Source organism: Heloderma suspectum, chromosome 10, assembly GCF_057233095.1.
Source record: "Heloderma suspectum isolate Gila_16-S chromosome 10, 16-S_ref, whole genome shotgun sequence".
In the NCBI taxonomy this organism is placed as follows: domain Eukaryota; kingdom Metazoa; phylum Chordata; class Lepidosauria; order Squamata; family Helodermatidae; genus Heloderma; species Heloderma suspectum.
The window spans coordinates 9,497,213-9,520,279 of record NC_139467.1 but is presented as its reverse complement, the minus strand read 5'-3'; the positions used below and the strand labels follow the sequence as shown (position 1 = coordinate 9,520,279).

Below are 23,067 nucleotides of genomic sequence, written 5' to 3'. Positions count from 1 at the left end.
GGGCTCATCTTCTGGCATCATCTCTTTTAGCCTTGTGATACGTTCCATGGGGTTTTCTTGGCAGGAATACTGGAGTGGGTTGCCATTTCCTTCTGCAGTGGACCACATTTTGTCAGAACTCTCTGCCATGACCTGTCCGTCTTGGGTGGCCCTGCACGGCATAGCTTATGGCTTCATTGAGTTACGCAAGCCCCTTCGCCACAACAAGGCAGTGATCCGTGAAGAGGCCAGGCTTGTATAGCATGTATTTTTTTATATATCTTCTAACATTTTCTGGCACATTTTTTGGCTGTGTTGGTAACTTTGGTTTGGATATAAGGTTGACAGTCTTACCTAGTTCTTAATAAACTAGCTTCTGGAATGCTTTGCCCCCCTTGTCCTAGAGGTATATGTATATGATCAGGATGGGGTGGTATGGGACAAGACTTTCACCTACGTTTAAATATATCCACTCCTGGATGTTAACTCCACACACATACACACCAGGCAAAAGCAGAGTATTTTAAGAGAGGATGTATTATGATTACCTCTGTATAACTAATACTTGTAGCAGCGTTGTCCAGGACCAGCATCAAGGGTTGGCATGGCTGGACACCTGCCAAATGTCCACATCCCAGCAGGGCTGCACTGGGAAGACCCCCCCCCCCCCCGGAGCTGCTCCTCCTCTTCACCACTGCAACCTCCTTGTTCCCCTGCCTCTCGCTTCAGCCCAGATAATGGTGGTGGTGAGAAGGAAAAGCAGTAGATGTCATTGCCTACCTACTCCCTGGATCTATGCCTGTCAGGCAAGTAAGTGGTAGCAATGATGAGAGGATGAGGACCAAGAACAGCTTGAGAAAATGCCCATGAGAAGGTAGACTCACTGAGGGAGGGGGCCCATTGAGGGTGCTTTGGCCAGGGGTCCCCCAAATCTGGAACTGGCACTGACTTTATTGATACAGTTGTCAGCCCCCCTGCCACTTTCAAGCAAAGGAATTTGTACCTTTGTACAGACTATTGTTAGAAACAAGTAAATGAGCCCTTTGAGTGTGCAGAACCAGCATACTGCAAGTTGGGCAAATGTTGGTGCTTCTTCATGCGATTAAAACACGAGGAGGGTGGATTTTCTCTCCCCCCCCCCATGCCTTTCCTGAGCCTGTGACCAAGAGCAGAGAATGGCCAGTGTGTGGCTCTACCTGACACAGCTATAGCACCACCCCATTCCTGACAGGTGAGGCAAGTCTGCCTGGCTAGGCTGGCTTTCTGTTGCAATCCCATTATTAAGAAGCCACTGTCAAATATTTTGTTGTTGTTGTTGTTCAGTCGTTCAGTCGTGTCCAACTCTTCGTGACCCCATGGACCATAGCACGCCAGGCCTTCCTGTCCTGCGCTCTCTCCCGGAGCATGCTCAAGTTCATATTCATTGCATCCGTGATGCTATCTAGCCATCTCATCCTCTGCTGTCCCCTTCTCCTTTTGCCTTCAGTCTTTCCCAGCATCAGGGTCTTTTCCAGGGAGTTTTCTCTTCGCATTAGGTGGCCAAAATATTGGAGCTTCAGCTTCATTATCTGTCCTTCCAATGAGCACTCAGGGTTGATTTCCTTTAGGATGGACTGATTTGACCTCCTTGCAGTCCAGGGGACTCGTAAGAGTCTTCTCCAGCACCACAGTTCGAAAGCATCAATTCTTCGGCGCTCAGCCTTCCTTATAGTCCAGCTCTCACAGCCATACATTACTACTGGGAAAACCATAGCTTTGATTAGACGGACCTTTGTTGGCAAGGTGATGTCTCTGCTTCTTACTATGCTGTCAAATATTACTCACTGATATTTAGGCAACTGACTCTGTGGCGTCCAAAATGTCTTTAGGTGCCTGGGTAGATGTGACTGCTGCATTATAGCAGGGTCTCTTACTTAGGCCAAAGATCCAAGGCTGGTCTTGTCAACGAGCACACCTTGCCGAAATAATGAACATGGCTGTTCCTGGGGCACGCTGCAGGTGTTTATGATGAGAATATTTCCAGCGCTGAGCCATGAATAGAACCTCCATGTACAGTGGCACCATACCTCTTGAGTATCAGGTGCTGGGGTCAAATGTTGTGTCAGATTTCCATTATGCCTTGCTCATGAGGTGTCCTCTGTTGGAGAGAGCATCAGAGACAGAGCTTCAGAGAGCCTGAAACTCTCTGAGATTTGTTTGTAATCAAGTTTGTGCCTGAGAGGTGTGTGACCTCTTCAGCCTCAGAGAGTGTGCAACTCTTTGGGGTGGTTCTACTTTTGCTTATTTTTTTTATTTCAAGAAATCTCTTTTTCTTTCATCTACGTTGGTTGTGGGCATGTTCTTCTCCACCTCATAAGATCCCAAACCTCTCAGCCTGATCAACTGGGTGGTCCTGGGGAAACTGAAATCCATATTTCACACAGAAGGCTGGGCTTAGTTTGATCCAACTTGAAATGGGAGATTTACTATCCTGTTAGCATGTTGTTCTGTAGCATTTTTTTAAACATGGCTTTTAGTATTGGCTATTTTTTGCTGTATCATAAAACTGTCTGTCTGTCGTCGTCATCATCATCTATTATATTTTAATCTACCCAAATACCAATGTTTTCTAGTCAGTCAGCTCCTCCAGGAAAGCATGTTTTGTACTCTAGATGTTCCTTCTCCAGAAAATCATGTTTTGTGCTGATCCTATAGGATTGCTGCCAAAGTAGTTTTCCCTCCTAGCGTATGTAACATACTTTGAACACTCTGAATGCGAAGCTCTATCAGTGGAGTTTGTACTCTGCCCTTCTGCTGCCAGTCTCATGACCATTTTGTTTTTCTTTCCCTTTTAATATTTGCATTCTCCTAGCATGCCCTTTACTCCTTCATCTTTTCACTTGAAAAAGGTGACGGGAACAGCCTTGGTCACCCTGGTTGATGATGTATGCTATACTTGTGGTTTTAATTTTTGTGAACTGCCCAGAGAGCTTCGGCTATTGGGTGGCATAAAAATGTAATAAATAAATAAATAAAACTGGGGAATGGATGTGGGGAGCGCAACCCTGTTAGTTCTTCTGGACCTCTCAGCAGCTTTCGATATCATTGACCATGGATTGTTTATCTGGATTAGACTTGGAAGGCATGGCTTTAAAGGAGTTCCACTCCCTCCTGGAGGAGGAGTCTCAGAAGGTGGTGCTGGGGGACTTTTGTTCCACCCCATCGCCATTAGCCTGTGGGGTGCCACAAGGTTCCATCCTGTTCCCCATGCTTTTTAACATCTGCATAAAGCCACTGGGGGAAGTCATCAAGAGGTTTGGGCGGAAGTGTCTTCAGTATGCAGATGATACTCTGCTCTATCTCTCGTTTCCATCTGCACATCTCAGGGAGGCTGTCGAATGTGTGAACCAGTGTCTTGAGGCTGTTTTGTGGTGGATGAGGGTAAACAAACTGAAATGTAATCCAGACAAGACAGAGGCACTGTGGATTGGGAAACCAGCTATTCTGGATGGAGGATTACAACTGGTCTTAGTTGGGGTTGCACTCTCCCTAAAAGACAAAGTGCATAATTTAGGAGCCTTCCTGGACTCTGCACTAATTTGGGAAACCCAGGTGGCAGCACTATCCAGGAGTGCATTTTACTAGCTTAGGGCCACAGCTGGCATTCCTGCCTATCTGGAGGAGATGGACCTTGCCCCAGTTACCCATGCACTAGTGACACCTAGTCTGGACTACTGTAATGCATTGTATGTGGGTCTGCCTTTGAAGATGGTTCAGAAACTTCAGCTGCTGCAGAATGCGGCCACCAGAGTGTTGGTGGGGCAAGATGATTCGAGCATATAACGTGTACACTGCACCAGCTGTGGTGGTTACTGGTGTGTTTCTGAGTCCAATTTAAAGTGCTGGTTTTGACCTTTGAAGGCCTAAACGGTTTGGGACCAAATTACTTGATGGACCACCTTAACCCATTATCAGCCTGCCTGCACTTTAAGATCACCAAGAGAGGCCCTTCTCATTTGCCCACCTGTAGAGCAATTAGGTGGGCGACCATGTGAGACAGAGCCTTTACTACAGTGGCCCCATACCTCTGGAATAAGTTGCCATCAGGGGTCCGCAGGCCCCACGATTGCAGGCTTTTAAGAAGACCCTGAAAACATAGTATTTTATTCTGGTGTTACCCTGATATGTTTGCTGTTGTTTCTGTTTTTATTGCTGTTTTATTGTGTTTTATCATTTTTAATACTGCATCAGTTTTTATTATGTGTTTTATTGTATGCTGCCTTGGGAGCGCTCTTGCCCTGAAAGGCAGCCAAGAAATATTTTAAATAAATAAGTCCTGTCAATAAGCTTCCATCCCCAAGCTGTTTTGTTTTTAATAAAGCTTTCTTTTCTGCCTCTCATGCCTGGAACTGCCTCCCAGAACACCTCTGTGGGTCGACCTCCCTTATTTCCTTTAAGTCCCTCCTCACCTTTTCCGAGAAGCCTTTGGGTCATCCCCTAGCCCCTATAATTGTAACTAAGCCAAAGTATGTGCAATTGAAATCATCACATATTCTTCCTCTGCTTACCCATGCCTCCAATTCTCCTCTTCCTCTGTAGTTTCCCTGTGTCTGTTTTAAATTGTAAGCCCCTAAGGGGGCAATCCTGTGGCCACTAGACAGCCATAGGATTGGTCAGTTCCAGAGAACCACCTCTCCACCCCCTCCTCCGCCTCCTTGTAGGCGGTGTGGATCGTCCCCATGCTCCGTGCTTGGAAGAGCAGTGTGGACAGGGGCAAAATGGGGCATTCCCAGGGGCTGGGCGGGGAGTTCGTAAGTGCAGGTACGACACTTCGTCTGGCCTTCCCAGCCTGCACTCCGACATCCCCTGGCTAGACAGCTGAAATCAGCTGTCTAGCTGTGAATGCAGGGCAGCTGGAGCATGGAGGAGACAATTCCCTCCGCTCTCCTCCCACCCTGCACTGGATAGGCGGTCGCCTCCAAGTTTGGAGGCATCTGTCTATCCACATAGGATTGCTCCCTTAGGGGCAGGGCACCTGCCATATCTGTTCTCCAGAAAGCAACATGTACATATATGCTGCTATATAATTTGTTGTTGTTCAGTCGTTCAGTCGTGTCCGACTCTTCGTGACCCCATGGACTATAGCACGCCAGGCCTTCCTGTCCTGCGCTCTCTCCCGGAGCGTGCTCAAGTTCATATTCATTGCATCCGTGATGCTATCTAGCCATCTCATCCTCTGCCGTCCCCTTCTCCTTTTGCCTTCAGTCTTTCCCAGCATCAGGGTCTTTTCCAGGGAGTTTTCTCTTCGCATTAGGTGGCCAAAATATTTGAGCTTCAGCTTCATTATCTGTCCTTCCAATGAGCACTCAGGGTTGATTTCCTTTAGGATGGACTGATTTGACCTCCTTGCAGTCCAGGGGACTCGTAAGAGTCTTCTCCAGCACCACATTTCGAAAGCATCAATTCTTCGGTGCTCAGCCTTCCTTATAGTCCAGCTCTCACAGCCATACATTACTACTGGGAAAACCATAGCTTTGATTAGACGGACCTTTGTCGGCAAGGTGATGTCTCTGCTTCTTACTATGCTGTCTAGGTTGGCCATAGCTTTCCTCCCAAGGAGCAAGCGTCTTTTAATTTCATGGCTACAGTCACCGTCTGCGGTGATCTTGGAGCCCAAGAAAGTAAAATCTGTCACTGCTTCCATTTCTTCCCCTTCTATATGCCAGGAAGTGATAGGGCCAGATGCCATGATCTTCGTTTTTTTAATGTTGAGTGTCAAACCAGCTTTTGCACTCTCCTCTTTCACCCTCAACAAGAGGCTCTTGAGATCCTCTTCGCTTTCTGCCATTAGGGTGGTATCGTCTGCATATCGGAGGTTGTTGATAATTCTCCCAGCAATCTTAATTCCGACCTCTGATTCATCCAACCCGGCATTTCTCATGATGTACTCTGCATATAAGTTAAATAAGCAGGGTGACAATATGCAGCCTTGTCGTACTCCTTTCCCAATTTTGAACCAATCGGTTGTTCCATGTCTGGTTCTGACTGTTGCTTCTTGACCCTCGTACAGGTTTCTCAGGAGACAGGTAAGGTGGTCTGGTACTCCCATCACTTTCAGAATTTGCCACAGTTTGTTGTGATCCACACAATCAAAGGCTTTAGCGTAGTCAATGAAGCAGAAATAGACGTTTTTCTGGAATTCTCTTGCTTTCTCCATGATGCAGCGAATGTTGGCGATTTGATCTCTAGTTCCTCTGCCTCTTCGAAACCCAGCTTGTACTTCCGGTAGTTCTCGGTTCACATACTGCTGAAGCCTAGCTTGTAGGATTTTGAGCATCGCCTTGCTGGCATGTGAAATGAGCACAATTGTGCGGTAGTTTGAACACTCTTTGGCGTTGCCCTTCTTTGGAATTGGAATGTAAACTGACCTTTTCCAGTCTTGTGGCCACTGTTGAGTGTTCCAGATTTGTTGGCATATTGAATGCAGCACTTTAACAGCATCATCTTTTAGGATTTTAAATAGCTCAGCTGGAATACTGTCATCTCCGCTAGCTTTGTTGTTAGTAATGCTTCCTAAGGCCCACTTGACTTCACTCTCTAGGATGTCCGGCTCAAGTTCAGTGACCGCACTATCATGGCTATCAGGGACATTCAGATCTTTCCTGTATACTTCTTCTGTGTATTCTTGCCACCTCTTCTTAATCTCATCTGCTTCTGTTAGGTCCCTGCCTTCTTTGTCCTTTATCATGCCCGTCTTTGCACAAAACGTTCCCTTGAGATCTCCAATTTTCTTGAAGAGATCTCTAGTCTTTCCCATTCTGTTGTTTTCCTCGATTTCTTTGCATTGTTCATTGAAGAAGGCCTTCTTGTCTCTCCTTGCTATTCTCTGGAACTCTGCATTCAGTTGGGTATATCTTCCCCTTTCTCCCTTGCTTTTTGCTTCCCTTCTTTCCTCAGCTACTTGTAAAGCCTCATCAGACAGCCACTTTGCTTTCTTGCATTTCTTTTTCTTTGGGATGGATTTCGTTGCTGCCTCCTGAACAATGTTACGGACCTCCGTCCATAGTTCCTCAGGCACTCTGTCTATCAGGTCTAATCCCTTACATCTATTCCTCACCTCCACTGTATATTCATCAGGGATATGATTTAGGTCATACCTGAACGGTTTAGTGGTTTTCCCGACGTTCTTCAATTTAAGCCGAAATTTTGCAAGAAGCAGCTCATGACCTGAGCCACAGTCAGCTCCAGGTCTTGTTTTTACTGACTGTATGGAGCTTCTCCATCTTTGGCTGCAAAGGACATAATCAATCTCATTTCGATATTGACCATCTGGTGATGTCCATGTGTAGAGTCGCCTCTTGTGCTGTTGGAAAAGAGTGTTTGCTACGATCAGCATGTTCTCTTGGCAAAACTCTATTAGCTTTTGTCCTGTTTCATTTTGTACACCAAGGCCATGCCTGCCTGTTATCCCGGTGATTTCTTGACTTCCTACTTTAGCATTCCAATCCCCTATGATGAAGAGGACATCTTTTTTTGGTGTTAGTTCTAGAAGGTGTTGTAGGTCTTCATAGAACCGATCAACCTCAGCTTCTACGGCCTCAGTGGTTGGGGCATAGACTTGAATTACTGTGATGTTGAATGGTTTGCCTTGGATTCGTACTGAGATCATTCTATCATTTTAAAGATTGTACCCCAGTACTGCTTTTCCCACCCTTTTGTTGACTATGAGTGCTACTCCATTTCTTCTAAGGGATTCTTGCCCACAATAGTAGATATGATGGTCACCTGAATTAAATTCACCCATGCCTGTCCATTTTAGTTCGCTGATTCCCAAGATGTCGATGTTCAATCTTGCCATCTCATGTTTGACCACCTCCAGCTTACCTTGATTCATTGATCTGACATTCCAGGTTCCTAAACAATATTGTTCTTTACAGCATCGGATTTTCTTTTCACCACCAGACACATCCACAGCTGAGTGTCCTTTCGGGTTTGGCCCAGCCGCTTCACTCTTTCTGGCGCTACTTGGAAATACCCTCTGCTCTTCCCCAGTAGCATATTGGACACCTTCCGACCTGAGGGACTCATCTTCCGGTGTCATCTCTTTTAGCCTTGTGATACGTTCCATGGGGTTTTCTTGGCAGGAATACTGGAGTGGGTTGCCATTTCCTTCTGCAGTGGACCACATTTTGTCAGAACTCTCTGCCATGACCTGTCCGTCTTGGGTGGCCCTGCACGGCATAGCTTATGGCTTCACTGAGTTACGCAAGCCCCTTCGCCACAACAAGGCAGTGATCCATGAAGGGGTGCTATATAATACTAATGGTATTAATAATGATGACCGTTCCTGGGTTGTTCAGCACACTGGAAGTAGGCGAGTGGGCCAGAGCAAGCCCACTCACTTGCTCCTGCACCTTCCTGAAGAACCCATGGTTTGTTTGCATGATGGTTTATTTCATCATGCAGACTGGGTCTCTCTGTCTCCGTCTGCCTGTCTCTCTTCCCCTCCGTCCCCCTATCTCAGCTGTAGGCAAACTTTTGGGCCCCTGGACACATTTGGACATTTGAGAAATTGTCCTGGGCACAACCATAAAATGGCTGCCATGGGCAGGCACGGCTGGTCACAAAAAACAAGTAACCTGCCCAGAGGCATTCATGGGAAATTAAGATGGCAGCAGCTAGAAGCTTCCAGCTGCCGGTAAGAAAATATAGATATACTATTTTAATAAAAATGGGAAGGAATAGGGTGCCTCGGTGGGCACCAAGGAGCGTGTCTGGGGGCACATTGCTGCCCATAGGTACCACATTGCCTACCCTGCTCCATCTGCAATAAGGGGCATAATAAAACCGACTGCCCTTCCAGGATTGTTGTAAAGAAAACTACTGGATAATGCTTGTGAAGCACTTAGGACACTTGAAAGCTATACAAATGTTAAGTGTTTTTCTTGATAGTGGTCACTTCGTAGCCTTAGGTTAGCCAATTTAGCCAGATCCCTCTAGTTTTGCTGGAATAGTCTGGGTGAACTTGATGTCATTTTAAATGGAAGGGGGAAGGAAAGAAGGAAGGACATAAAAATAAGAGCACCCCCAATGAACTCTTAATACACAAATGGTAGCGGAATAATAAATATATATTATAAATACTTGGTCAAATTGAATAAACAGAAATGAACACGAGCATCATTTGTGGTACAAATTTGACAAGCTGCCATAATCAAAATGTGAGGAAGGCATCTGCCACAGGGGTGGGCAGAATGTAGACTGGGATCTACTGTTAGATCTCGGGCTGGTTTCCACTTGGCTCTGCTTTTTATTAAAACCCCATAGAGAACATGCTTTGCATGCAGAAGGTCCCAGGTTTGATCCCCAGCATCTCCAGGTAGGGCTGGAAAAATTCCTTCCTGAAATTCTGGAGAGCTGCTGCTGCCAGTCAGTGTCGACAGTACTGGGCTAGATGGGCCAAGGGTCTAACGCGGTATAAGGCAGCCTCCTGTGTTCCTGTAATGCACCAAGCCTGAGATTTGCCCACACCTAGTCTGCAGCATCTTGCAGATGGATCCATATTTATGCAGAGTTGAAGAATTGAACTGTTGTGTAACTTGCTCACCAGGAAACTGGTCAGCTAGCCTGTTTCATGTAGTCATAATTGTAAGGAGGAATTTTGACACAGGGCCAGACTAAACGAATATTCATTTTTTTAGGACCAGGAAATAATGATGGGTTTCTGTGAGAAAGAAGGGGTTAGAAAATTGAATTACAGTTTTGATTCTGAGGATACTGGACAACATTCCCAATGTGAGCATCTGCATTTGTGTTGAATTGTAGAAAGCCACAGCCCTGGCTTTTGGCCCAATCTGGTGCAATTTATCATTTCATTATTTGAGAACATACGTAAATTAGGGAGCCAGTGGCCAGAACAGCCTTGTACATACATGTAATTGAACACACAGTACAAGAGACATACGGTGTACACCAGACACAGTGTTGCAGCTAGGTAATTTTAGAACTTGAACTTAATGGTCTTATGGGGAGGGCACCTGTATTACTTCAGTTGTGAAGCACACAGCTAATGTTTCTCTTCCCCCCACCCTGCCAAAATTCCATGCTTTACAACTGCTTCTACATTCTTGATATGGTAGAACAATAACAACAACAAAACTGCTAGCTAATCCTGATTTTTTAAAACCCTCTGAGCGTATGCAGTTTTGCCTTTTAAGCTCACTTCAGTCATAGCACCATCAGGAATAAAATGTTTGCTCCTGCTGCCCTCATCACCGGCTGTACTCTGGGTGGTCACATGGGGGAGGACTTGGGGGAGGGGTGTTCTAGGGCCTTGGATAATAGCCCCGAGGTCCAGTTCTAAAGGTCCATTCTAAAGGAAGCTCCATTGAGTTCAGTGGAGCTGTTCCCAGGAAGTAGATATAGGACTGCAGCCTTCAAAAGCAGCCTTGTGAAGAGGTTTGCAGTAATTATTATTAGCATATCTGTCTGCACTTCCTTAACGTTTTTCAAGCAGGCATGGGGAGTTTGGGAAGCCCTGTGGTCGAGCACCTGTGCTGGGTTCCCTTGAGGTATTTCCCAATTCCCAGAGTTGATGAAGGCGAGGGGCTATTTGTAGGTCTGCTCTAAAAACCCAACTTCTCAACTTGCTCATCCTTTCCTTCTTCCAGTTGTGCTCGCCCAGAGGGTGAAGGTCCTCAATGAGGTCACGGGCAACCTGGGGAAGGACGTCACTCTGCCATGCAACTTTGCGACGAACAACCCGGAAATCAAGGTCAGCCAGGTCACCTGGGTGAAGGAGACGGGGGGCAGGAAACAGAACGTGGCAGTGTACCACCCGGACCACGGGCCTAGCTACCCGATGGAGAGGGACAGTAGGCGGATCCGCTTCCGCACTCCATCCCTGGAGGATGCCACGCTGATCATCGGCCCCCTGCTCATGACTGACGAGGGCACCTACACCTGCGAGTTTGCGACGTACCCATTGGGCAATGAGGACGGCATCACCAACCTGATAATAGTGGGTAAGAAAAAGCAATCTGTGTAAGGATGCATGTGCTCGCCGCCATGCCATCAATCTTCCTGGCTTGGGTGTGCATCCCCACAGGTTACCAGAAGAACGTAAGAAGAGCTGTGCTGGATCAGACCAAGATCCATCGAGGCCAGCATTCTGTTCACATGGTGGCCAACCAGCTGCCTCTGTGAAACCTACAAGCACCCATGTTCCCCACCATCTGGTGTATATAGGCAAACTGCCTCCGATAGCAGAGGTAGCATACAGCTTTTGGGTCTAGCATCTATTGATGGCTGTCTCCTCCATGAACTCGTCTGATCCCCCTTTAAAGCCATCTACTGGTCATCACCACACCTTTTGGTAGCAAATGAACTATGCACTGTGTGAAGAGGCTCACGGTGAGAGAGCCCGTACTCCAGGGTAGTTCTGTTGTCTGTCTGAGGCTCGTAGCCCTATTATAAACTGCCCTGGACATTTTTGATGGAAAGGCAGCATAAAAATGTGTTAAATAAATAAATGGGATAGCAAAATGCTACGGACATCCAGTAGAGACATGCAGTTAAATGGGTTAAAAGGTGTCCCCAACCAGTCGTGTCCGACTCTAGGGTGCGGTGCTCATCCCCGTTTCTAAGCCGAAGAGCCAGCGCTGTCCGAAGACACTTCCGTGGTCATGTGGCCAGCATGACTGAACACCGAGGTGCACGGAATGCTGTTACCTTTCCCGCCGAGGCGGTACCTATTTATTTACTTGCAATTTATTGTTTTCGAACTGCTAGGTTGGCAGGAGCTGGGACTGAAGACGGGAGCTCACTCCGTCATGCAGCACTCGGGTCTCGAACTGCTGACCTGCCGACCTTCCAGTCTGCAGTTCAGCGTCTTAACCACTAAGCCACCGCGGCCCTTTAAATGGGTTGTCTATCTCTAAACATGGGCAACCAGCTGCCTTAAGGCTATTCACCTGTCCCTTGCATCCAAGAGCAATACATTCCTGAATGTAAAGACTGTGATTCTGGCTATCTGGGCTATTAGCCACCAATGCCTCTGTCCTCCATTATTTCATTTCCTTCCCTTTCATCCTCCAGTGGGTTCAGGGCTTTGAATATGGGATACTCATTAGCTTTCCCCTCCTCCACAACAACCCTGTGAGGTAGGCTAGGCTTACTGGACCAAGGTCAGCCAATGAGCACCATCACTAAGCCAGGATCTAAACTCGGGTCTCACCCTTTGTTGGTGTTCCAAGCCCAACACTCTTAACCCAGCCTGGTGCCCTCTAGATGTGTTTGAGTACAACTTGCTCCACCCCCAGCCAGCATAGATAATGAGCATGTTGCCTGGGGATGATGGGAATTGAAGTCAAACATCTGGAGGACCCCAGGTTGGGGGAGGCTGTTCTAACCACTACACTGTAGACCATTCTAGGGGGTGTTCACTAGAGACATAGCCAGCGGATATGGAATGTTGACCAGGAGTATTGAGTTGTGTCATCACCCCCACATTGATGCATTCCATGTAGCCCAGAATGGGGAAGTAGGACCGTGGTTCTGGCTCACTCTGCCTGTTTATTTTTGGAGATGCAGATTGCCTACATCTGGCTCTATTCTGATGGGAGGGGATCTGTTCATTCTTAAATTGCTTCCTTGGGGCGATTCTGTACCAAGCCACTTAAATGCTTTCCCTGGCTCATGTATTCTGGTGCTGCAAGGTAGTAGCGTGTCTTAATTCCTTGAATTAATTATGGGCAGTTCGTTGTAAGGTTCTGCAAGCAGAGAGCCTAATAACAGTGGTAATAAGCCCTTACCTAACAGGCAGTTTTGGAGCAAAAAGCAAACAAACCCAAAAGGGCTTTGGGCAACTGCGACCCAATAGTGTTTCATGTTCAAATTATGGGGGATCTCTTGTATGTCTTGAGGGCCATGGTGGCTTAGTGTTAAGACGCTGAACTGCAAATTGGAAGGTCGGCAGGACAGCAGTTCGAGACCCGAGTGCTGCGTGACGGAGTGAGCTCCCGTCTTCAGTCCCAGCTTCTGCCAACCTAGCAGTTCGAAAGCAAGAAATTGCAAGTAGATAAATAGGTACCGCCTCGGCGGGAAAGGTAACAGCATTCCGTGCACCTCAGTGTTCAGTCATGCCGGCCACATGACCACAGAAGCATCTTCGGACAGCGCTGGCTCTTCGGCTTAGAAACGGGGATGAGCACCGCACCCTAGAGTCGGACACGACTGGTTGGGGACACCTTTACCTTTACCTTGTATGGCTCAGCAATAAGTTCACTGAGCTGTCATTTAGGACTCTCACTTCTATTTTTAATTTGATCACAGAAGGATCTTTAGGGATGGGGGATTCCCCCTCCTACCTTGAGGTATAATTAGACTGAGAATTCCTCAGATTACCTTTTGTTAAGGGTTAAGGGCTCGTCTGCAGCATGTAGAAGTTTCTGCTTTTAAAAGCAAGGGTTGTGAGTCTGCTACGAATCTGCAGGAGCACAGAATTTTTTTAAAAAAAGTTTATGGCTGCAAAGATCATTGTGGATGTGTGTGGGATACTTGTTGAAATCTCAGAAGCCAGAGGGGTGGCTGAATAAGGTTTCCAGTGGTTATAGGCAGGGCTTCAGCATCCTGCTTATTGCATTTCCCTTTCCCAAGACTAGCAAAACCAGGCTACATTATGCAAGTTATGTTGCAGAGTGTTATATATAAAAGGCTGCAGAATTAAAATATGGTAGTGCAGAGTCCACACAGTTCTGCCAGTGGTATAAGGCCAGAGTTGTGTGCATTCCATCCAGAACTGAATTGCACATCCTGAGTCTATTTTCATTTTGAAGGCAAGTTTCTAGCCCTTATGATTATGGAGGAAACCTTGGAAATGTCTCCATAACTTTTTCCTCTCTCTTGTTTTTCCCCCCTGCCGGCATCTTCCTTGTTTGGAAACTCAAATCACTTTAGGGCCAAGAGTGATAGCATGTTGGCCATGGTACTACTGTAGAGCTCTTTCCCCAAGATGGAAAAGAGCTACTTTGATTGCCATTCATGGCATTGAGCTGAGAGTGTTGCTGCAGAGAGCTAGCAAGTGTTGAGGAAGTCCCCCATGTAAGGGAATTTTGCAAGAACCTATGCATCATAGTAATTTTTCCTGATGCAGCAACTAAAGTTTAATGTTTATTCTGTGCAACTAGTTAAAGGTCACATTTTTTAACTGAGCAAAGACAGCAGTACCAGCAACAATGGCACCTCCCAGTAACCATGCTGGTCCAGACTCAGGTGAAGGCTCTTTTTTAAACCCCTTTCTCCAGGATGAATAGCAAGAGAGGCCTTGGCAGAGCTGTTGTCTTGTTACACAGTTCAAATCATTTGAGGTCACAGGCAAAAGGCACTTCGCTGCTCTTATCATTCGCTTAATGGCACACAGCTGTCAGTCACTCCTTTTATGCATGTCAGTCCTGCTGCCCAGAGGAGGCCAGTTTATACAATCAGAAGAATGAACTGGGAAAGCTCTTCCTGGGCTGTACCACCTTGCGCTGCTGGGGACATGGAGGCATGCTTAAATGCTCCCCAACTGTAAAACTTGTACAACTGTCGGAGAAGGGTTCTTCGTGAAGTGCTCATTTTCTGTATGCAGAGAACTGAGGTATTTTTTCCCATTTAGGGGGCATCCCAGCCTGTATCCTCTCCCCATCCCCCCCCCCCCGGCAATTCAAAGTAGCACAGTCCAACATCCTGCACTGTGTTTCACCCCACTTCTGTCTCTCTTCCAGCCAAGCCCACGAACACTGCTCAAGCCCAGGAAGTGAAAGCTAGCAAGATCGAGGTCCCTGTGGCCAACTGCACCTCTGCCAATGGGAAGCCACCTGCCCGCATCACGTGGCGGTCGGGGCTGAACGGCAACTTCACCGTCTCGCAAGTGACAAATGTGGACGGCACGGTCACGGTCACCAGCTATTACAACATGGTGCCTAGCAAGGAGGCCAATGGGCAACGCATAACCTGTGAGATCGAGCACAACACACTGGCACAGCCAGAGTCTATCCCAGTGACGCTCTCCATATTGTGTGAGTGATTTGGCCTGGCTTTGGGGACTGGAGGTGGCTGGGATCCAGAGGTAGGCGCAAGGGGAAGAAAATACCTCTGAGGCCCAGGAGGTTTGCTTTTCTCTCTCTCTCTCCCTCCCTCCCTCTCTCTCTCTCTCTCTCTCTCTCTCTCTCTCTCATTTATTTCAGTTCCAGCTCCAAGCTTTAATCCAGGTGTAGGGAACCGCAGGTCTGGGGGCCAGATCCGTCCCTCGGGGGTTCTGCAAAAGGCCTCGCCCATTTCCCCTGACCCCACACCCCTTTTCCTTGACCACTGTTCCTTGGGTGGCTTCCCAGCTTTTGTGCAGGTTTTCCCCCCATTCTAGAAGGTTGAAATGCCTCTCCTAAGTTCTAGGAAGTAAGAGCTTTAAACTACAATAAGTTGGTAGTTTTTGTATTTTTGGTCCCCTTTTGCCCTCCACCCTACCCACCACTGGAGCATAGCCCCTGAGGGCTTCTCTGAAACTGAATCCAGGCCTTGGGCTTCCAGAGGTTTCCCATCCTTGCTTTAATTAGTAGATTATGCACCTAGAGATTTACAGAGGAAGCTGCGCAAACGAGAAGACGGGCCCTAGCCTTCTCCGGCCAAGTGCCCTGCAGATATTTTGGATGACATCTCCCATCTTCCCAGACAGCATGGCCAATGGGCAGGACTACTGGGAGTTGTAGTCCCAGGCATCTGGAGGGCACCAGGTTGGGGAAGGCTAGCTTACACTCTTCCATTTAGTGGTCAGAGATAGGTGAGGGAATGAGGCTGATTCTTTGAAATCTTTCTTTGCTGGCTTTCATGTGCTGGATAGAAGAAAATTATAGCTCTTGTTTCCCCCTTGTTCCCCACCCTGAGCCAGCAGAGTAGAGTGGTTAAAAGAAGGCATCATATTTCAAGAGGTGGAGAATCTGGATACCAGGATTCTATTCCTAGCTTTTGTGTAGTGGCCTGGTACCTAATGGTTAGAACTGAAGTATGGCACATGGGGAGGAATTAGATGGCTGTCTCTTATTCCTTTTCCATGGCATGATGTGAAGAGGAGAGACACAGGGGTGGAGGGAACCCAAGGGAAAATGGTGAATTCTGTTCCTGACCATGGGAACAGAAGAATGGAATACTTGTTGTAGGGAAGATATAGAGTCTGGCAGCAGCTGGGGATATTGATGGCAGTAACTCCTGGAGAGCGCAAGCTGTGGAAGAAGGAAGCAGTGTGCTTGGGTCTTCCTAGTTCCTACAGCCGAATGAGTGTGGAGTATTCTTGCTGTTTTCCCTACAGATCCTCCCGAGGTTACCATACAAGGCTACGACGACAACTGGTATTTGAGCCGCAATGAGGCTACGCTCACCTGCAGCGCCAAAGGGAACCCCATGCCCACCCAGTTCACCTGGAGCACGTGAGTGCTGTACCTGAGACCAGCTACCCCAGTCTGGTGCCCTCCAGATGTGTTGGGTGGCAACTCCCATGCTTGCTGGGAATCATGGGAATTGCAGTCCAACACATCTGGAGGACACCAGACTGGGGAAGTCTGCCCTATGCTCCGTCTCGCCTCCCCCGCGACTGTCTACCAAAGCATCTGTGTGGAGTGGCCCGCTAAACAGCCTGTGCCCTTCTGCACCCACAGAGGTGTGATCCAAATGTGGTTTCCACACTGTCACAGTGTTGATATTAGTTAATTACATCTCTGATCCACCCAATAACTAATGTTCCCATGTGCAATTGTTCCTGATTTAAGAGGAGAGATGGCTTTTTCCACCCTATGATGGTCGGTACCTTCAGAAGGTGAAAGTACACAGTCGGCCTGAATGCCCTTTGAAGATGCTGACTGAGGGGTTTTCAAGCTTTGCTTCCGTGCCTCTGAGAACTAGAAACTTGCAGCTTTTCTTCTTAAATGCAAACTGGTCCAAGCACTTAAGCCAGTCATTCCCAACAGACCTGGCACCTTCCAGCTGTGTTGGACTACAATCGCCGTTGTTGTTCTTGCTGGTGTTATTGTTGGCTTTTGTTGTTTTTATTGCTATTTTACTGTGTTTATGTTTTTATTGCTTTTAATATTTAAGCATTTCTTTGTATTTTACTGCCTTAAGCCATCTCAGGAGGGCTTCTGCTTTGAAAGGCAGCCAAGAAATATTTTTAATTAATTAAATAAAACAATAGGCTGAATCACTATTTAAAACTGGCCTGGATAACTTGTGACCCTCCAAATGTAGCATGCCAGCCCAATCAGGCTTGGGAAATCTGTGTTCGCCACCCGTTGGGACTGCAGCATAACAAAGCAGGGTGGCTTTCAAATACAAGGGGCCACAGTATGCAGCCAGTGGCTTGCGTTCCACTTAGGTGGAGCGTTGCGCAGGCCTGCTCCAAGGAACAGTGGGATAAGGCGCTTCAGCTCTGTCATCTTCAGCAAGGTGCTTTAAAGCCTCTACCCCGAGCCTGGGGGAGAGTGCTGAGCCTTTCAGGGTGGAATGAGGCTGAGCCGGTTCTGCTGGCTTGCCACAGAAAAACATCCTTTCTTCTTCTTTTGGCTCTAGCTGGGGGCAGGGGAAAGGCCAGGAGAGAGCAGGGTTCTGGAGCCTGCCATGCCGTTCTTTAAGGCATCTTGGGAGCCAGGGGTGAGTGCAGCGAAGCAGCATGGGGAGGCAGAAGGGAGGGGGAATGACCAGAGCAGTCATGAGTGGTAAGTCTGTGGTCTAGTCTGGGATGTATAGATGGCATGGCATGTATCCAGGCTGTGCAGAAAAGAGGCGTCCTGCTAATATAAATGAACTACAGGCATTAAATGCCCAAATTACTGAACACAAGACGGCATCAGGGAAGACTTCATTCATGTGCTACTCCATGTCTACGGCTTACATGAAGATCCTTACATAAAACAATACAGCTGTAGGAAAAATGGATTCTACATTTAATTCTCACTGATAGCTATCTTAACTCTTGTTGATAGCTTGCGTGAGTGCGTGCCCACCCTCCCCTACCTTTTTTTGCTCTATGTTTTGCCCTATGTCTTTTCTATGCAGGTTGTAATTGATTTGCACAATAACATTCATTGCATTCATTTCTTTAAAATAATAATAAAAGTTTCTAGTCGTCATGGTTGTGGAGAGAAGCTTGAGCAGTCTGAGCCATGCTAACAGAATAATGTTTATGCACATGAGGTGTAAAAATCTTCAAATTCAGAACACACACTGGCCGTGTTCAGACGGTCAGCGAGGAAACATGGAGTATGGGTTGTTTCCCCTGCATGTGCCAGTCGCACAACACCATTTCCCTAATTGCCTGCATTATGTCGGGAGTTGCCATGTTGTCCGAACCCAGCACGCAGTGGTGGCAGCTTTTCACCCATCTTACAACTTCCACTGTAAGCCAGGGGTTGTAGGGTGGGTAAGAAGCCACCACTGCTGCACTGCACACCAGATATGACAATATGGCCCCCCGTGACACAGTGCGAGTAATTAGGGAAATGCCGGTCGTGTGGGAAACAGCCCATACTGCATTGTTTCCCCCGCTGATCGTCTGAACCCAGGCACTGCATTTGATGAATTTTACAACGGGAATTAGGAGACAGGAGTTCTGGATTCCATTTCTCAGCTAATCTTGCTCGCTTACTCCTATCTAGGCCCAGCGGGTCGCTCCCCAAGTCTGTAGAAGTCCTGGGTGAACGACTAATAGTGCGTAATGTGGACGCATCTGTGAACACCACTTTTATCTGCCAGGCCACCAATCGGGTGGGACGGGTCTCGTCGGAACAGGTCGTCTTTGTCCGAGGTAAGAATGGTGGGGTTGCAGTGTGTTGAAGGTGCAGGGGGCTTTTGGATGGGGGAACTTCATTCTGGGAGATGGGAGTCTGGCAGGCTGATATTTTGAGCATGGAAGGAAAGTGGGGCAGTTGAGGTATCCTGGTGCCTTTGTTACTGCTCTGGGGATCAAGTGCCTGCAGTTTAAATGTGCTTCCTCTGTGGGAGAAGGCTGTGCATATTTATGCATGCATGCACATGCACGCAGTGAGAGCTGAGACAGATAAGCAGAAGTCTCACGGTTTTTTTACTTATTACATTTCTATACCATCCAATAGCCGGTTCACAACAATTAAAACCACAAAATACAGCACAAAATACAATATAAAATATAATAGCTTAAAACTACAGTATAAACATACAACCAGAGTAAAATTTAGCAGCCGTGCAGAGATTTAAAATGCAATAGCAGATTTTAAAAAACAGAGCTAAAACCATGATGCATCTGTTGCTGGACTGTACCATTTTCAATTTCCTGGGCAGAATTGAATGTAAGTGCTCTCCCTACTGCCCCCCACACATAAGAAATACTCCTTTACATATACAGTACTAACATACTAGGGAGATGGGTTTAGGCCTGCCTTTTCCTGGTATTGCTAGTGACTCAATAGGTGTTCACATCATGGGCGTACCTATTTAGAATGTCCTGAAAGTCAAATGCATTGTGGGGCAAGAGGGGCAAGGAATGTCATGAGGTCTGATCAACCAAGTGCATTGTGGGTCCAAGTGGTGGCATAGGATGTGCCACCAACCAGATGTATTATGGGTGCGGAGGCAGCATGCTGGGAGAAGAGAGCTAGCTGGGCTGCATCGCTTTTGAGCAGACCTGCACCGAGGAGGTGCTTTCTGGACCCTCTAACGTCCCAGTTCTCCTGGGACAACAATGAGACTCATTTGGCCCCCTGCAAAAGGATCCCACCAGGCTGGTGATGGGGGGTCCCTGAGACCTCCCTGCCCCCATGTGCCCTTCCACGGCTCCATCTGCAGCTCTGCCCCTTCCCCAGTGCTGGCAATGCTAACGGTGCGCTTTTCTCTGAGTGACTCCCCCGTCTTCCTTTCTTTACTCAGACCAGCCGGCGAAGAGGCAGAGCAGCCACGCTGGAGCCTTGGCCGGGTCCATCGTGGGGGGGATCCTGGCCCTGGTTCTTCTGGGGGCCATAGTCTGCGCCTTCTTCGTCATCCGCCGTCGCCGCCACCAGGCCACCAAAGGCTCCTACGACCCCAAGACCCGGGTCTTTGGCAACGGTACGGCTCCACCTCCTGCCTGCAACTTCGCGGAACTCGATCGGCCCCTGAAGGCTGCTCCAGGAAGGGGGCGGGAAGAGGATGACGAGTACGATGAGGAAGAGGAGTGTGCGGGGCGGCACTTGCCCTACAGCTACCCATCCCGTCGCCTGGAGGAGGAGGAGGAGCGATTTGATCAGCTGGGCCCTATGTTGCGGCTTGGCTCTGCCCCCCACGGCTACGAGTTTGACGACATGGAGTCCCAACACGATGGCTCCATCATATCAAAGACAGCTGTCTATGTGTGAACCCTGCCTCAACAGCACCTCCAAGGGGAAGGGAAGGTCACTTTGGCCCTTGCAAAGACAGTTTTAGACTGACTCAAGAATTTTTAATGTTTCTTTTTTAATTTATGGGCCCTGTGTGGCTGAACTCTGTTGGGGGAAGCCCTTCCTTCGAGAAGGGAGGCAGCTGCAAGCGACGTCCCCAGGGAAGCAGGTGGGAAGCTGACAAAACAAGGTGGAGTTGCTGGAAACTGGGGATTTAAGTGAAGAGAGATAAAGAATGGGGACATTCCTCACCCTGAAGACTTCTCTCTTCTTCTGTCGCAGGGAGAATTTTTGTGCTGCTGCCTTAACAGGATTTTAAATTTTTGTTTTTAATCAATGTTAAAAGGAGATGTAAAGCTGGGTTCGGGGCAGCTCGGAAAAGGAATTAAAGTACTTTTGGCCCCTGCGGAAGGGCCTTGAGGCATTATCTACCCAGTGTGACATCTTAGACTCTGGCGCTTCTAATCTCCCTCCTGAATGGCTCCCTCTGGTTTTGGTGCTCTTAACCCAGTGGTCTTGGCTGGTGCTGCATCTCCCCAGCCTGGTGCTGGGGGGAAAGAAACTAGCTCCTGTTAAAATGCTGAGCTCCCTTCTCCACACACCCTACATCCTGCCTGCATCTGCAGGTAACTGAGGCTGCCCTGCCCTTTGTACCATAACTAGCTACCTTTTGTCAGGGAGTAAGGCCCGGGTTGGGGGAAGAGGAAGGTGTTGCTCGTGCTGTCAGCCCATGGTCTTTAAAAACAAAAAACAACTTGTTTTTAAAGAGAATATCAATTCGCCTGGGTTTTGTCAGTCTTGTTTTTCCCCTGGCTTGGCGTGTCCCATTTTCTCCCTCCATCTCCTCTGGATCATTCACCATCTTTGTATGGGGGGGTGGGGGTGGGGTTTTGTGGAACTGGTGGGGATGGGGAGGGAGAAGATGGATTTCCCTCTCTTCCTCACTCATACCCTCTCCCATGCTGTGCCTTACTGGGACCAGCAGTTTTTTTCCCCTCATGCCCCCAGTTGTCTGTAAATACCCTGGCCTTTAACAACAACAAAAAAAAGGCACAAGAGTTATTTTCGTACTGGGCTGTTGTTTTTTGTTGTCCCCGGTGGGCTCTGTCTTTGCTTTTGTGTGTGTAATTAAACGCTGTCTCAAAAGCTGACTCCTGTCTGTCTGTCTTGGATTTCCCCGGCAAGAAGAGGTTTGGGGACTGGGGTGATGTGATGACTATTGCTGAAGGAGGAGGGATTCTTGACCATGGTGACACCAAATCTCTCATCTTCTGACAAGAAGCCAGGCTGCTGCATGAATATTTAAAACCTGCTTCCTTGGGATATAATTAATTGCAAATGAAATGTCCTAAGGGCTCAGGTTGAGAGAGATTGGGTTGTCCACATGAGAGGAGAGGATGTTTGGATTAGGGGAAGGAATAGAAGTTCAGGATAGCTGGCTTTGATTTGCAGGCTCTAAGGGGACAGCTGATCATGATAATGGCCTCCTTCTTCCAAACTTGGAAGGGCACTGAAACTATTGATTTTTATTAACTCTGAAGTTGCAATTAAAAAACAATACACCTGCTACAGAGGCAAAATGTACTTCCTAATATTATTTGCAGGAAAAGCAGTGTCGAAGGCACCACTTGATTGTGTTCTAGGTACTGGGATTTGCTGGCAGAACTCTAGGTGATTTGCCATAGAACAGCAAAGATTGGAGGTGCTCAGTTGTTTATCAGCAACAACAAAATGACTTTCCCCACCTAAACTAGACTGCTGAAATGAAGAGATCTTGGGGTGACCAGGAGTGGACTTTGGTATGAAAGGGCTGTGAGTTCTGTTCACTTCTGCTACTAGAAACAAATTCCTAGGCTCCAAATACGCACAGAGCCACCCTGCTCTTTAATTCTATGACTTTTGCACCTGGTTCCAGTTGGTGGATATTGGGTTTTTAATTAAAAAAAAAAAAAATCTGACAAGCCTGAAATCTGCTGACTCCTGAACTAAGGGGTTGCATATGCTGCATGGTGCCATTTTTTGAGACAATCCTGAGTTTTCTGACCTCCTGCTGCTGGTTTTACCTTTAGGTACATTTTTAGAATGTCTTTAGCAGCTGACACTTTTTTTAAAAAAAGTTGTCATTCTTCAGGTTTTCAGGCCTCCTCCTGGGTTTCTAGAAGTTAAATTTCTGCATAGGGGTAGGGTGGCCATGTGTCTTCTTTTACAGAGGATGGTCCTCTGTTTGAAGGTGTCCTCTGTTTGAAAGGCTGTCCAGTCCAAGTCTGGGTTAAAGATAAAGAACTATAAAAACTGTTGCTCATCAACAGTTAGCACCTGGGCAGCAGACTGAACAGCCAGCCACACCGGTCACCTGGTCACAGCCTTCTGCACGATGGTGGAATGATGTCCTGTATTTCTGTTTAAATTTCTAAATGCGTATCTATATTAGTATATGCAAATTGGTGTCCTCTTGTGTTCTCTTTTTGTGGCAATTCCTAAGTGGCCACCCTACAAAGGGGGTGGATGCATCTTGAGTGTAGCACACAGACATGTGAATGCACATGCATTTGTGTGTGGGCACAGTCTCCCCGTTTGCACTCTGCGGCTGGGGGGATTCACTTTTGGGTAATTGATAACACATTGTGATTTGACACTTGCACTTCTTTTCTGGTAGATTTTGAACCTAAAGAGCAAACCCCTCCTCCTGCGGGCTTTG

At 47.5% G+C, this 23,067-nt stretch overlaps 1 protein-coding gene across 3 annotated transcripts in view; it reads left to right on the top strand.

Moving 5' to 3' along the window:
- NECTIN2 (nectin cell adhesion molecule 2) overlaps positions 1-23,067 on the top strand; it is a 98,473-nt gene that overhangs the window by 47,274 nt on the left and 28,132 nt on the right. For 2 of the 3 annotated variants that reach the window (XM_084815028.1, XM_084815025.1), the window contains exons 2-5: positions 10,629-10,982; positions 14,724-15,017; positions 16,301-16,418; positions 18,639-18,787. In XM_084815028.1, the coding sequence (XP_084671154.1) occupies positions 10,629-10,982; positions 14,724-15,017; positions 16,301-16,418; positions 18,639-18,787 (915 nt within the window). Of the gene's footprint in view, positions 1-10,628; positions 10,983-14,723; positions 15,018-16,300; positions 16,419-18,638; positions 18,788-19,884; positions 22,303-23,067 lie in introns of those variants that run through there. The other variant, XM_084815027.1, reaches the window with a different exon arrangement.